General features: G+C 46.1%; 1 protein-coding gene across 1 annotated transcript; it reads right to left on the bottom strand.

Annotated features, from left to right (window-relative positions):
• Positions 1-4706: 4706 nt before the first annotated feature.
• On the bottom strand, positions 4707-14327 carry RARRES2 (retinoic acid receptor responder 2). Its single transcript, XM_060782793.2, has 5 exons — positions 13816-14327; positions 10977-11078; positions 7829-7933; positions 7530-7636; positions 4707-4895 (listed from the first exon to the last, which is right to left on the bottom strand). Exons 1-4 carry the CDS (start codon positions 13978-13980, stop codon positions 7538-7540), a joined length of 471 nt encoding a protein of 156 aa, XP_060638776.2. The 5' UTR covers positions 13981-14327; the 3' UTR covers positions 4707-4895; positions 7530-7537.
• Between the last annotated feature and the right edge of the window lie 1021 nt (positions 14328-15348).

The raw sequence follows: 15348 nt of genomic DNA, 5'->3' as shown, positions 1-15348 counted from the left end.
GGCTTCCCGGAAGTCCCTGAGACGGGGCTTCCCGGAAGTCCCTGAGACGGGGCTTCCCGGAAGTCCCTGAGACGGGGCTTCCCGGAAGTCCCTGAGACGGGGCTTCCCGGAAGTCCCTGAGACGGGGCTTCCCGGAAGTCCCTGAGACGGGGCTTCCCGGAAGTCCCTGAGACGGGGCTTCCCGGAAGTCCGAGACGGGGCTTCCCGGAAGTCCGAGACGGGGCTTCCCGGAAGTCCCTGAGACAGGGCTTCCCGGAAGTCCCTGAGACAGGGCTTCCCGGAAGTCCCTGAGACAGGGCTTCCCGGAAGTCCGAGACAGGGCTTCCCGGAAGTCCGAGGCAGGGCTTCCCGGAAGTCCGAGGCAGGGCTTTCCGGAAGTCCGAGACAGGGCTCCCTGGAAGTCCAAGACAGGGCTCCCTGGAAGTCTAAGACAGGGCTTCCCGGAAGTCCAAGGCAGGGCTTCCCGGAAGTCCAAGACAGGGCTTCCCGGAAGTCCAAGACAGGGTTTCCCGGAAGTCCAAGACAGGGTTTCCCGGAAGTCCAAGACAGGGCTTCCCGGAAGTCCAAGACAGGGCTTCCCGGAAGTCCGAGACAGGGCTTCCTGGAAGTCCAAGACAGGATGGCAATAACCATGCCCAAGTCCACAATGTGCCCAGATCTTTAGGTCACACCCTTGGACTTTGTTAAAAAATAGGCTGATCACAACATCCTTTGTGACAGCTTGGCTCACAAAGGATGTGGGTCTTTTTGGACGTTCTTGTATAACACTTCAGCACAAAACCACAATAGATGTAGACACATGACACACTTATATACGTTTTATGCTACTTGGAATCCATCCTCTGCAATTCTGGGATTTGTTGTTTCCTGAGATGCTTCAGATTCTCTACCTGGGAGCTTTAATGACTCTTTCATCGGACTACAAATCTCCAAACTCAATGGGGTGAAGCTAAAGGGAATTGTAGCACTGTCGTTGTGTACAATGTGCATTCTCCCAGTGTTCCCAACCCACACGGCTTCCATTTCTGGAAATACCACTTACTAAACCTGGGGACTGAATGCTTGATTCTTGGCCTCTCTTTTGAATTTACGAGTGGACCTTTTCAGGGGCAGAAAGAGAGGAGTTGTGTTGTGTCAAGAAAGTGAGCCACAAATACCCTCAGCCCTCATTGCACTGTTGCATCGGTTTCATACCACTTCAACTGTCGTGACTGTGAAATAAACCTGGTGTTTCTCAATCTGCAGCTGCCTTTGCTTTTCTCGACCTTCTTCATTGAGTAGCCTCCTGCCTCAGCACCGTGTGGTGATCCCAGAGCTCTCCTTCCAGACTGAAACCTGTCCCAGGTGGGGTGTCCCTAAAGCAGTGGTCCCCAACCTTTTTTTGACCAGGGACTACTTTGACCAACAAACCACTTGACCAGGGACCCCTCTCCAATAGGCATGTGCCATCCATGGTTCTAAACGGTTCTAAAGTACTTATAAAACTAGAGGGCGCTGGTGCTTTGCTTCTAAAGTGTTTCTAAAATTGGTGCTTTGCTTCTAAACTGTTTCTAAAACTGGTCCTTCGCTTCTAAAGTGTTTCTAAAGCTGGTGTTCTGCTTCTAAAGTGTTTCTAAAGCTGGTCCTTCACTTCTCAAGTGTTTCTAAAACTGGTGCTTTGCTTCTCAAGTGTTTCTAAAACTGGTGCTTTGCTTCTCAAGTGTTTCTAAAACTGGTGCTTCACTTCTAAAGTGCTCCTAAAGCTGGTGCTTTGCTTCTAAAGTGCTCCTAAAGCTGGTCCTTCACTTCTAAAGTGCTCCTAAAGCTGGTCCTTCACTTCTAAAGTGCTCCTAAAGCTGGTGCTTTGCTTCTAAAGTGTTTCTAAAGCTGGTGCTTTGCTTCTAACGTGTTTCTAAAACTGGTGCTTTGCTTCTCAAGTGTTTCTAAAACTGGTCCTTCACTTCTAAAGTGCTCCTAAAGCTGGTCCTTCACTTCTAAAGTGCTCCTAAAGCTGGTGCTTTGCTTCTAAAGTGCTCCTAAAGCTGGTGCTTTGCTTCTAAAGTGTTTCTAAAGCTGGTGCTTTGCTTCTAGAGCATTTCTAAAGCTGGTGTTTTGCTTCTAAAGTGCTCCTAAAACTGGTGCTTTGCTTCTAAAGTGTTTCTAAAGCTGGTGCTTTGCTTCTAACGTGTTTCTAAAACTGGTGCTTTGCTTCTCAAGTGTTTCTAAAACTGGTCCTTCACTTCTAAAGTGCTCCTAAAGCTGGTCCTTCACTTCTAAAGTGCTCCTAAAGCTGGTGCTTTGCTTCTAAAGTGCTCCTAAAGCTGGTGCTTTGCTTCTAAAGTGTTTCTAAAGCTGGTGCTTTGCTTCTAGAGCATTTCTAAAGCTGGTGTTTTGCTTCTAAAGTGCTCCTAAAACTGGTGCTTTGCTTCTAAAGTGTTTCTAAAGCTGGTGCTTTGCTTCTAACGTGTTTCTAAAACTGGTGCTTTGCTTCTCAAGTGTTTCTAAAACTGGTGCTTCACTTCTAAAGTGCTCCTAAAGCTGGTGCTTTGCTTCTAAAGTGCTCCTAAAGCTGGTCCTTCACTTCTAAAGTGCTCCTAAAGCTGGTCCTTCACTTCTAAAGTGCTCCTAAAGCTGGTGCTTTGCTTCTAAAGTGCTCCTAAAGCTGGTCCTTCACTTCTAAAGTGCTCCTAAAGCTGGTGCTTTGCTTCTAAAGTGCTCCTAAAGCTGGTGCTTTGCTTCTAAAGTGTTTCTAAAGCTGGTGCTTTGCTTCTAGAGCATTTCTAAAGCTGGTGTTTTGCTTCTAAAGTGCTCCTAAAACTGGTGCTTTGCTTCTAAAGTGTTTCTAAAGCTGGTGCTTTGCTTCTAACGTGTTTCTAAAGATGGTGCTTTGCTTCTAAAGTGTTTCTATAGCTGGTTCTTTGCTTCTAACGTGTTTCTAAAGATGGTGCTTTGCTTCTAAAGCAGTGGTTCTCAACCTGTGGGTCCCCAGGTGTTTTGGCCAGTTTATCAGCTGTTTGGATTTCTTGGAGTTGAAGGCCAAAAATATCTGGGACCCCAGGTTGAGAACCACTGTTCTAAAGTGTTTCTAAAGCTGGTGCTTTGCTCCTAAAGTGTTTCTAAAGCTAGTCCTTTGCTTTTAAAGTGTTTCTAAAGCTGACACTTTGCTTTTGAAGTGTTTCTAAAACTGGTGCTTTGCTTCTAAAGTGTTTCTAAAGCTGGTGCTTTGCTTCTGAACCGTTTCTAATGTTATGGTGGTGAACATTTGAGAACTCTAACAAAACTTTCAAAGTTTCATTATAAATTGCAGTTCTTAATTGGTTCTGTCATAAAAATCACCACTAACAAAACAATAATAAAATTTGGAAAGTTTCGTTAGCGATCTGAAATTTTCACCACCAGAACTTTAGAAACACTTTAGAAGCAAAGCACCAGCACCCCCTAGTTTTGTAAGTACTTTAGAACCATTTAGAACCATGGATCACACATGCCTACTTTCCAACCTTAGTACCAAAAGAGTTACGAATCAGTTTTTGGTCCATTTTAGTTTGGTTATTTGGGGTGCCGATTCAGAAAACTGCATTGGATAGACCACATCAGCTCTAGTTTCTGATACAGAACATATGCCATCTTCAACAAGACATTTAATAGGCAATATGGGCTAAAGAGCTGACCAATTTTATATTTGGGTTACTGCGAGTTTTCCAGGCTGTCTGGCCATGTTCCAGAAGCATTCTCTCCTGATGTTTCACCCACATCTACGGCAGGCCTCCTCAAAGGTTGAGGGGTCTGTTGGAAACTAGGCAAGTGAGGTTTATATATCTGTGGAAGGTCCAGGGTGGGAGAAAGAAAGAGAAATGTTGTGTTTCCTTGGTTGTCGGAATCAGAGAATTAGGGAAGGATAGAACTGGAAGAGACATCACAGGCCCATCATGAAGGCTTTAATTCTGTCCTAGAAATCTGGATTCTGGCACTCATAGTTATCCACTTGAGAATTTTTGTGAGCTGATGCCTGTCCGTGAGCTTCTACCTTCCCCTTCTCATATCCTTCAGTCCTGGGCCTGAAAGGGTCTTGGAGTGAAATTTGCAAATGCTAAGCAAGGGGCTTTGAATGAAATTAACAGCAAAAGAGAAATATACCCTTTCTCTGTAGAAAAGGAGCAACAAGGAAGAAAATGATTTTAAGAAACAAGATGGGATATGTAGAAGTCATACAAAGTTTAAGCTTACATAGGAAGTAGTCGTGTTGTGGTTAAGCCAAAGGTTGTGGTTAAGCGCAAAGTCTGCAGGTACAAGAAGGTACTTCCCATCAAAAGGTCGAGGGAGAAGGGCTAGAAAGAGAATACTTTCCATGACCAAAAAAATGTTCTTGTTTACTTGAGGGTATATATAACGGTGTACAAAAGCCCGGGGGGGGGGGGGCAGCAGAAGGGTAGCATCTGCATATGCTGCCAGGCTGTCCATCTTCTTCATGAAGAAACTAAAATAAACCTTGTTTTTTGATCTTTTTTTGGGACTGTCTCCTTCCTTACGTGCTCCCGGGATGTGGACCTAAGAAGACCCAATTTAGGGTCTCTAACAGGCCAAGGATCCGTTTGCTTCCCCCAGAAAAAAAAATCTCACAAAAACCTTTAACCAAGTTTCTGAGCCTCTGAGAAAAAATTGGGAAGGGAAGATGGTTGCATCATCGCAGTCTAGGAATTCCCCTTGGAGTAACTACACATCATGAATGGGGTGATACCATTTTATTGTGGGTATAAAGGGGGGAAAATAGAAAATCCCAGCGTCAGGCTTAATTAAGAAAGAGCTGTCAATGGGAGAAGAAGCTTCAGGTGTGTGTGGCTTTGCTCCTGTGGTGCCGAGACTGGATCGCTCTCTGTTTACGTCCATAACTAGATCCCGCTCAACGTGGGTCCCATCTAGGAGGAGGAGAAGAGAGGGTTACGCCAGAAGAAGGCTCTCACAAAGCCCCTTCCCAACAACAAACGGATGGAAATGGGGACACAGGTGACCAAATAACAGCAATATGTCCTCAGAATGCACTTTACTATTGGTTTAGGTTGACTGCGCTCCCTCATTTCTTTTAAAACCCTATACCAGATATATCCTACCTTGTTCATGCCCAGCGTTTATTTTTTAAATTTTGAACTATTACATTTGGCCCGGCCATAGGTTTTTTAAATCCTTGGGTGTTATTGTTTATTATTTTTATTTATCGTGTCAGGGGCAAACAGACCATTGTATTACATTTCTAACAGAACAAAGCAAACAAACAGACAAAATACAAAATTTGTGAGTTTGGTAGTTGATTAGATGTCCTTTGAGCAGTCTCTGGCCCCTTGGAGTGCCTCTGGTGTTGCTGCAAGAAGGTCCTCCCTTGTGCATGTGGCAGGGCTCAGGTTGCATTGCAGCAGGTGGTCAGTGGTTTGCTCCTCTCCGCACTCGCATGTCAAGGATTCCACTTTGTGGCCCCATTTCTTAAGGTTGGCTCTGCATCTCGTGGTGCCCGAGTGCAGTCTGTTCAGCGCCTTCCAAGTCGCCCAGTTTTCTGTGTGCTCAGGGGGAGCCTCTCATCTGGTATCAGCCATTGGTTGAGGTGCTGGGTTTGAGCCTGCCACTTTTGGACTCTCGCTTGCTGAGGTGTTCCAGCAAGTGTCTCTGTAGATCTTAGAAAACTATTTCTTGTTTTAAGACGTTGCCGCGCTGGCTGATACCCAAACAGGGGATGGGCCGGAGATGTCTCTGCCCTGGTCCTTTCACTATTGGCTGCTACTTCCTGGCGGATGTCAGGTGGTGCAATACCGGTTAAGCAGTGTAATTTCTCCAGTGGTGTAGGGCGCAGACACCCCGTGATAATGCGCCATGTCTCATTCAGAGCCACATCCACTGTTTTAGCGTGGTGAGATGTGTTCCACACTGGGCATGCGTACTCAGCAGCAGAGTAGCATAGCACAAGGGAAGATGTCTTCACTGTGTCTGATTGTGATCCCCAGGTTGTGCCAGTCAGCTTGAAAAGTTTGCATTAAATAAATCCCCAGTTATAGAATTTTCTGCTCCGGAATTACTGTACTCTTTCTGCATTAGAATATTTATTTATTTGCCATATTTATATACCGCCTCTCTCAACCCGAAGGTGACTCAAGGCAGTTTACAGCCGGCAGTGAATGCCCCAACAACATAAAATATAGTTAAAAACATTACATATAAAACAGACCATATAAAAACAACATAACAATGAAAACCATAAAACGCAAGTCCTCAGCGTCTCATCGCTAAAATCATTTTTTCTGTCGCATTGTCAATTGTTCTGTGGATCTAAATGAGTATCTGCAAATGCTTGCTCAAACAGCCAGGTTTTACTGGGTTGTTGTAGGTTTTTTCGGGCTGTATGGCCATGGTCTAGAGGCATTCTCTCCTGACGTTTCACCTGCATCTATGGCAAACATCCTCAGAGGTTGTAAGGTCTGTTGGAACTAGGAAAAAGGGTTTAACTCTCTTTCAAAATGTTTAAGAGGAAGGGAGCTGATCTGATATCCCTAGGGAGGGCGTTCCATAGCCGAGGGGCCACCGCTGAGAAGGCCCTGTGTCTCGTTCCTGCGAAAGGGGCAGGACCGAGAGCAGGGCCTCCCCACACGATCTTAAGCGCTTAGTTGGTTCATAGGGAGACATATGTTTGGAAAGGTAAGCTGGGCCGGAACCGTTTATTTATTTTATTATTATTTACTTTGCTTCTATACCGCTGTATCTCAAGCCCGAAGGCGACTCACAGCGGTTCACAAACAGTAAAAACAGTAGAAACAGCAGTGGTTCCATACAACATATAACAACTGACTTAACACATTATCCATAAATTACCAATAAGCCATTACAATGCACAATTATTACAAAAAACAACCGTACGCAATCTTCTCATCATCCAAGCGTAGTCCAGGTTCGTCGTCCATTGTTCCATTCCTGTGTTCCATTACCAGATTGCACTAAATTACTCAAACGCCTGCTCAAACATCCAGGTCTTCACCTTTTTGTGGAATACCATTAGAGATGGTGCTAGTCTAATGTCCGTAGGAAGGGCGTTCCACAGCCGAGGAGCCACCACCGAGAAGGCCCTATCTCTCGTCCCCCCCAGCCGAGCTTGAGAAGCAGGCGGGATCGAGAGCAGGGTCTCCCCGGAAGATCTCAAAGTCCTGGTGGGTTCATAGGCAGAGATGCGGTCAGATAGGTAGCTTGGGCCGGAACAGTTTAGGGCTTTAAAGGCCAACGCCAGCACTTTGAATTCAGCCCGGTAGCAGATCGGTAGCCAGTGGAGTTGGCGCAACAGGGGGGTTGTATGCTCCCTGCGCTCCGCTCCTGTTAAAATCATGGCTGCCGAGCGTTGGACTGGCTGGAGCTTCCGAGCTGTCTTCAAAGGCAACCCCACGTAGAGAGCGTTGCAGTAGTCTAAACGGGATGTAACCAGAGCGTGGACTACCGCGGCCAAGTCACGTTTAGAGCTCCCCTTTCCCAACCAAGCATATGTGGTCCTTCGCTTCCTCCAAAGGCACCAGAGTACTCACCCTTTGCCTCACGGAAGCCCCCTGGAAAAGGCAAACTGGCCCGGCAGGTACAGTCCGTTGGCTTTTTTGACCTTTTCACACTCTTCGGCGTGCCTCCTCTTCGTCTCCTGGGGACAACCCAAAGGGCACAGATGAGATGCCAAGCCTCTGGGCCAAAGCAGCAAGGGTGCAGCCCCAATCCATGGGTGTCTGCATCAAGAATTCCTCCACGCAGGACCTGGAGAAAGGGCGAAGCTCCCCAAGGAATTTATTGTGGGTCCCTTCCAACTCTGTGATTCTATCATTCAAGGAAGACTCACCTGTAAAACTGAGCTTTTCTGTGACATGCAGTGCATCGACTTGTCCAGGATGTGGTCTGGGCTCCTGAGGTCAAAGGAGAAGCAAGCCAAGCAGATCTGTCTCCTCTGGAGAAAGGAAGGGAAGGAAAGGGAAGGGAAGGGAAGGGAAGGGGAAAGGAAAAGAGAAGGGAAAGGGAAAGGGAAAGGGAAAGGGAAAGAGAAAGGAACCGGTAAGGGAAATGTGACTGCGTTCAAAAGAGGTACCAGGTGGCCATCCAAACTGGCCAGGAGTAGAGCACCATGTCATGTCACTTCTTCTCTTCCTTAATTTCCCTCTCAAAATATTAAAACAACTCTCTTAAAATTAGTTTCCCCGTTCCTCACAAACAAGACAATCCGTTCTTTTCCTCCTTTGCGTTCTGATTCTCACCATCTCACCAATATTGTCTCTATATTATTGTTGTTGTTATTAGATTTTACTAATGCCGTTGGCTCTCCACTTTCATGTAGAACCTCTGCAAAAACCAATAAACACAAACTTTTGTCAAAGGCTTTCATGGCTAGAATCACTGGGTGGTTGTAGGTTTTTCGGGCTATATGGCCATGTTCTAGAAGCATTCTCTCCTGACGTTTCGCCTGCATCTATGGCAGGCCTCCTCCTGAGGAGGCCTGCCATAAATGCAGGTGAAACATCAGGAGAGAATGCTTCTAGAACATGGCCATATAGCCCGAAAAACCTACAACAACCCACAAAGACTTTTATTTTAACCTGAGAAAACACTTCTCTCGAAATCTCAAGATCCTCCAGCATAAGGCTATGGTCAAGTTCTGCCAGATGTTGGCCACACTGAAGGACCTGCAGATGTCTAGAGACATTTTGCCTCTGGAAACCTCTTGGTCCTCCCACGCAATTCTTTCGTCAAAGGATGTTTTTTTTTATGTTACTTCCACTTGCAGTACCACACTTTCTATGAAAGATGTAATGCTCAGGCAAACATCTACGTACTTTGTTAAGTAAACCATTGGTGGATTTATGAGAACTGGACCTCCAAAAATAAATGTATTCTTACACAAAGAAAGTAAACAAAGAAAGATAAGATCGGTGCAAAGCAGGGGTGCCCAACCGTTTTTTGACCAGGGAGCACTTGACTAGAGACCACTTTGACCAGCGACCACTTGACCAGGGACCACTCTCCAACATTAGTATCAAAAGGGTTAGGAATCCATTTTTGGTCAACTTTAGATTTGGTTTGGTTATTTGGGGTGGTGATTCAGAAAACTGCATTGGAGAGACCACATCAGCTCATCGCGAAGTCTAAGATCGACGGGAGAGGCCCTGCTCCCAGTCCCATCATCCTCACAAATGTGACTGGTGGAGATGAGAGAAAGGGCCTTCTCAGTGGTGGCCCCCCGCTTGTGGAACTCTCTACCCAATGACATGAGATTGCCCCCCTCTCTCTTATCCTTTAGAATAAAACGCAAAACCTGGTTATGGGACCAAGCGTTAGAATAGTAGAGGCAGCAATTTAGAATGAGACCCAATTTGTGTGAATGACAATGGACTGACCTGGTCAGTGACAGGGAAGGAGTGGCGGGCAGCATGAAAGGAGCGGAGGTGTGGAGTACAGAAAAAGATCTGATAAAGGGATGCATGATCAAGTGGGCAAAAGATATAGGAAGAACAATACCTCTAGAAGATTGGGAAACGTTGTGGAATAAAAGAATGAACTACACCTACGCTTACGACCTCAAGGAAAACTGGACCAAGATGTTTTACCAATAGTATGTCACCCCACACAAGATTGCAAAATTTAACGAAAATCAGAGTGACAGATGTTGGAAGTGCAGGAAAGACAGAGGAACATTTATGCATATGTGGTGGTCCTGCGAGACAGCAAAATCTTATTGGAAAGAGATCGCAGAGATCTGCCAAAAAGTGCTAAAAAAGAGAATACCGTTCAAACCAGAAAGTTTCCTCCTGGGGATGACAGATATAAATTGGAACACCAACGAGGATAAGCTCTTTGTCTACATAATCACAGCAGCCAGAATTGTATATGCTAGGACGTGGAAGCAAGAGATTAAGCCACGGACAGAGGAATGGACGCTTAAAATCATGGATATAATGTGCATGGACAAATTGACGTATATACTAGCAAGAATAAACAATAAACACACGAAGAGGACTGACAGGACACCCTTGAGTACCTGGCTGAAAGAAAAGAAAATACCCATAACTATAGAGTAACAACCTTAAATTATCCGCAACAACAAAGCAACAACATCAACAACAATAACTATAAGAAAGAAACCTAAGTTCTATCGACCCACTGCCAAAATAAGGAAGAGAAGAAAGAATCACCTATTATTTATTTATTTATTTATTTACTTCATTTTTATACCGCATTTTTCAGCCCTTAGCAGGCGACTCAATGCGGTTTACAGTGCAATTAAAACACGAAAGTACAACAACAGGATCGGCGACGTTGATCCACAACAATTAACGATCAGACAGGACAAATCAACAAACAACATATATAGCATCTTAATTGAAATCGGATCCGTTCTCATAGTCGTTGTGCCGTTCCTATGTTCCATTTACCGACTTCCTTAATTAGTTGCATTGCTTAGCCAAACGCTTGTTCGTACAGCCAGGTCTTGACCATTCTCCGAAACGTCAGCAACGAAGGTGCCTGTCTGATGTCTGCCGGCAAGGCATTCCATAGCCGAGGGGCCACCACTGAGAAGGCCCTGTCTCTCATCCCCGCCAAGCGCGCCTGTGACGCGCCTACTGGAAATATTTATATGAAGAGAGACAGAAGAACTCCCCCCCCCCCACCACCACCAATGTTCTCTATCCCCACTTGTGTACCCCCACCCTCACTTCCCCGGCTTTCCCTATTCCCCCCCTATCCCCCCTCGCCTCCCCCCCCCCAACCCCGTTTTTATTGTTTGGAAAGAAAATCACTAATATATATATATATATATATATATATATATATAGGAGCGGAGGTAAAATAAATAAAGAGGAAGAAGGCACACAGACCAGATTTTTGTCCATACAGCCCACCGGTGGTCTGTGGCCCACAAGTTAAGAACCACTCATACAGAGGGTAAAACGGCATCTATATGCAGGAGGTACTCTGCGATAAAGTGGCTTTTGTCTCACCCCTCCTGCTTTGACCGGGCAGTTTTGTGCCCTCCGCTGCTTCCTGCAGTGCGTCTGAGCAAGTTCAACTTCCAGGTGGATGTAGGTCCCGGTTGAAGACTCCTGCGAGCAAACAAGACCCAGGTTAGAGCATTAAAACAGTGCGTGCAAATTGTCATTGAAACAAAACTTAGAAAAGTGACTAATTTGGACCACAAGTCCCAGAAGACCATACTGCAACTCGGGGATTTAGGAGTCGTAGTTCTAAAAACATTATGATTCCATTTTTGTACAGAATATCTCCTGCATATCAGTCAGGCATGGGCAAAATTGGGCCCTCCCTCCAGGTGTTTTGGACTTTACCTCCCATAGTTCCTAACAGCCAGTATTCCTTCTTATTCCAAAACATCTGGAGGGAGGGCCCAAGTTTGCCCATGCCTGATATAAGAGTTTGGAGTTATATGCCAGTGCTGTAGAAGAACCTCAAGTCCTGCAAGCCTTGACTTCCTTCCTTATTTCCTATTCCAAGTAGACCATAAGCTGAACATGTCTACTACAGAGTGATGTAGGTCTTCTTCTGCTGTCCTGCAAGCCTTGACTTCCTTTCTTCCTTCCCTCCTATTCCAAGTAGACAATAAGCTGAACATGAGTCTACTTCAGATTAATGTTGGTCTTCTTCTGCTGTCCTGCAAGCCTTGACTTCCTTCCTTCTTTCCTTCCTTCCTATTCCAAGTAGACCATAAGCTGAATATGAGTCTACTACAGATTAATGTTGGTCTTCTTCTGCTGTCCTGCAAGCCTTGACTTCCTTCCTTCCTTCCTTCCTTCCTTCCTATTCCAAGTAGACCATAAGCTGAACATGAGTCTACTACAGAGTGATGTTGGTCTTCTTCTGCTGTCCTGCAAGCCTTGACTTCCTTCCTTCCTTCCTTCCTTCCTTCCTTCCTTCCTTCCTATTCCAAGTAGACCATAAGCTGAATATGAGTCTACTACAGAGTAATGTTGGTCTTCTTCTGCTGTCCTGCAAGCCTTGACTTCCTTCCTTTTCCAAGTAGACCATAAGCTGAACATGAGTCTACTACAGAGTGATGTTGGTCTTCTTCTGCTGTCCTGCAAGCCTTGACTTCCTTCCTTCCTTCCTTCCCTCCTTCCTTCCTATTCCAAGTAGACCATAAGCTGAATATGAGTCTACTAGAGAGTAATGTTGGTCTTCTTCTGCTGTCCTGCAAGCCTTGACTTCCTTCCTATTCCAAGTAGACCATAAGCTGAACATGAGTCTACTACAGAGTGATGTTGGTCTTCTTCTGCTGTCCTGCAAGCCTTGACTTCCTTCCTTCCTTCCTTTTCCAAGTAGACCATAAGCTGAAAATGAGTCTACAACAGAGTGATGTTGGTCTTCTTCTGCTGTCCTGCAAGCCTTGACTTCCTTCTTTCCTTCCTTCCTTCCTTCTTTCCTTCCTTCCTTTCTATTCCAAGTAGACCACAAGCTGAATATGAGTCTACTACAGATTAATGTTGGTCTTCTTCTGCTGTCCTGCAAGCCTTGACTTCCTTCCTTCCTTCCTTCCTTCCTTCCTTCCTTCCTTCCTTCTCCAAGTAGACCATAAGCTGAACATGAGTCTACTACAGAGTGATGTTGGTCTTCTTCTGCTGTCCTGCAAGCCTTGCCTTCCTTCTTTCCTTCCTTCCTTCCTTCCTTCCTTCCTTCCTATTCCAAGTAGACCATAAGCTGAATATGAGTCTACTACAGAGTAATGTTGGTCTTCTTCTGCTGTCCTGCAAGCCTTGACTTCCTTCCTTTTCCAAGTAGACCATAAGCTGAACATGAGTCTACTACAGAGTGATGTTGGTCTTCTTCTGCTGTCCTGCAAGCCTTGACTTCCTTCCTTCCTTCCTTCCTTCCTTCCTTCCTTCCTATTCCAAGTAGACCATAAGCTGAATATGAGTCTACTACCGAGTAATGTTGGTCTTCTTCTGCTGTCCTGCAAGCCTTGACTTCCTTCCTTTTCCAAGTAGACCATAAGCTGAACATGAGTCTACTACAGAGTGATGTTGGTCTTCTTCTGCTGTCCTGCAAGCCTTGACTTCCTTCCTTCCTTCCTTTTCCAAGTAGACCATAAGCTGAACATGAGTCTACTACAGAGTGATGTTGGTCTTCTTCTGCTGTCCTGCAAGCCTTGACTTCCTTCCTTCCTTCCTTTTCCAAGTAGACCATAAGCTGAATACGAGTCTACTAGAGAGTAATGTTGGTCTTCTTCTGCCGTCCTGCAAGCCTTGACTTCCTTCTTTCCTTCCTTCCTTCCTTCTATTCCAAGTAGACCACAAGCTGAACATGAGTCTACTACAGAGTGATATTGGTCTTCTTCTGCTGTCCTGCAAGCCTTGACTTCCTTCCTTTTCCAAGTAGACCATAAGCTGAACAGGAGTCTACTACAGAGTGATGTTGGTCTTCTTCTGCTGTCCTGCAAGCCTTGACTTCCTTCTTTCCCTCCTTCCTTCTTTCCTTCCTTCCTTCCTTTTCCAAGTAGACCATAAGCTGAATATGAGTCTACTACAGAGTAATGTTGGTCTTCTTCTGCCGTCCTGCAAGCCTTGACTTCCTTCCTTCCTTCCTTTTCCAAGTAGAGTCTACTACAGAGTGATATTGGTCCTCTTCTGCTGTTCTGCAAGCCTTGACTTCCTTCCTTCCTTCCTTCCTTCCTTCCTTCCTTCCTTCCTTCCTTCCTTCCTTCCTTCCCAGCCATTGTTCCCTTGGTGCTGCTTTCCTCGAGATAGGATTTCAAGAGGCTTTTTTCCTTTTGGGAAGCCCCCTGCCCTCCCTTCAGGCCCCTCATCCCTTTTTACGAAGGGTCTTCCTCACCTCCTTGGCGACTTCTGTCACAACTTGTTCCTTGAAGACCGACTGCACGAAGCTCCGGCCGTGGAAGTACTCCAGCACAATGTCCAGCGCCCGTTGCTGGGCAGGGGACTGGTTGGCCCCGGCCAGAGCCAGGAGGCCCCCGCATAAGGCCAGCAGCCACTTCATCCTCCCAAGCAGATGTTTCCTGAGCCTGGGTGCCTGGGCTTCCCTCGCCGCTGTTGAGCTTGGTCGGTGATTAACTTGGGCCTTCGGGGTGGATTCCTCTTCTTCCCTCAGAGGCGGTTATCTGGTGATCGATTCTGCGTCCAGCAGATGAAAGAGAGGGATGAGCAAAGGCCACCTGGTGTTGTCTTCTAGACAGACGTGCAGCTACCGATGGACGGGGGAGGCGTCTGCTGGTCGTCAATGGGTCCACAGCCTGACCACCCAAGTGCTGGATGTCCAGAAAGTGTCGCAATCTCTCACGCCACAAAAGAAACTGATTTTGGAAGGGAAAAACAGGAATTATTATTTGCACAGAGGAGTCACGTGGTGCTGACAAGGCACAAAGCCAGATGGTCTTACGAAACATTTCCTTTCGGGATGTTTTTCATCCTGCGCTCGCATGTTGTTTGTTGTGGTGGTTCCATGTCGTACATGTTTCTAATTACCGGTCGATGGTTAAGAGGGCCCAGCAGAGATTGTGCTATCTGAGACTTTTAACGAGCCAACAAGTGAATGAGAAACTGCTGGTGACTTTCTCCCATTGTGCTACAGAGAGTGTGATAACTTATGGCATCTGCGTATGGTTTGCCAATTGCACAGCTGTGCCAAATATTATGGGTTGCCCTCCGCCCTCTCTGGAAGAACTATATAATTCCCACTGCCTTAAGAAAGCACAAAATATTCTTAAGGACGTGTTGTCAAAGGCTTTCGTGGCTGGAATCACTGGGTTGCTGAGAGTTTTCGGACTGGATGGCCATGTTCCAGAAGCACTCTTTCCGGATTCTTAAGGATCCATTTTACCCTGGATAGTCTTCTTCTGGATTGTGGCCATTTGGCAGCCGGGATAGGATGATTAAAAACAAGGACAAGTAGGCTGAGAGAGCTTTTGTCCTAAAACTGTGACTATATTGAACTCTGTGGTTTCACACTGATGTATTAGGGGTTGTGCAATCGTGAGAGCGCTTTGTTTTGTAATTTGTACATATATAATGTGATTGGGGAAGGCATTTAATTCTGTTGTGCGATGTACAATGACAATAAAGTTCTTCTATTCCAGCGGTTCTTAACCTGGGGGTCGCAACCCCCAAGGGGGTTGTTTGGCCATTTCAGAGGGGTCGCAAGGCCACCTCCTTTGGCCACGCCCCCCAAGGCTTTGGCCGCCGTCCCTCAAGGCTTTGCACAAGGCCAGAATTCGCGCAAAGCTACCCTTGCCTGCCTCACGCTCTTGCTGGCTGGCAAGGAGACTAGGACGTGGAACAATGGCTTCAAACTACAAGAAAGGAGATTCCATCTGAACACGAGGAAGAACTTCCTGACTGTGACAGCCGT

The sequence above is a fragment of the Anolis sagrei genome, chromosome 6 (genome assembly GCF_037176765.1).
Source record: "Anolis sagrei isolate rAnoSag1 chromosome 6, rAnoSag1.mat, whole genome shotgun sequence".
NCBI classification, from domain to species: domain Eukaryota; kingdom Metazoa; phylum Chordata; class Lepidosauria; order Squamata; family Dactyloidae; genus Anolis; species Anolis sagrei.
Note: the sequence above shows the minus strand (reverse complement) of the source record. Positions and strands in the feature narration are given on the sequence as shown.

What these genes read in the sequence shown, in the direction of transcription:
- RARRES2 (XM_060782793.2), bottom strand. Translation starts at nt 13,980, where the DNA reads ATGAAGTGGCTGCTGGCCTTATGCGGGGGCCTCCTGGCTCTGGCCGGG. An exon ending in TGACAGAAGTCGCCAAGGAG is followed by an intron (nt 11,079 to 13,815) that starts GTGAGGAAGACC and finishes GTTTGCTCGCAG; the next exon opens with GAGTCTTCAACCGGGACCTA. An exon ending in AGAAAAGCTCAGTTTTACAG is followed by an intron (nt 7,637 to 7,828) that starts GTGAGTCTTCCT and finishes GGTTGTCCCCAG; the next exon opens with GAGACGAAGAGGAGGCACGC.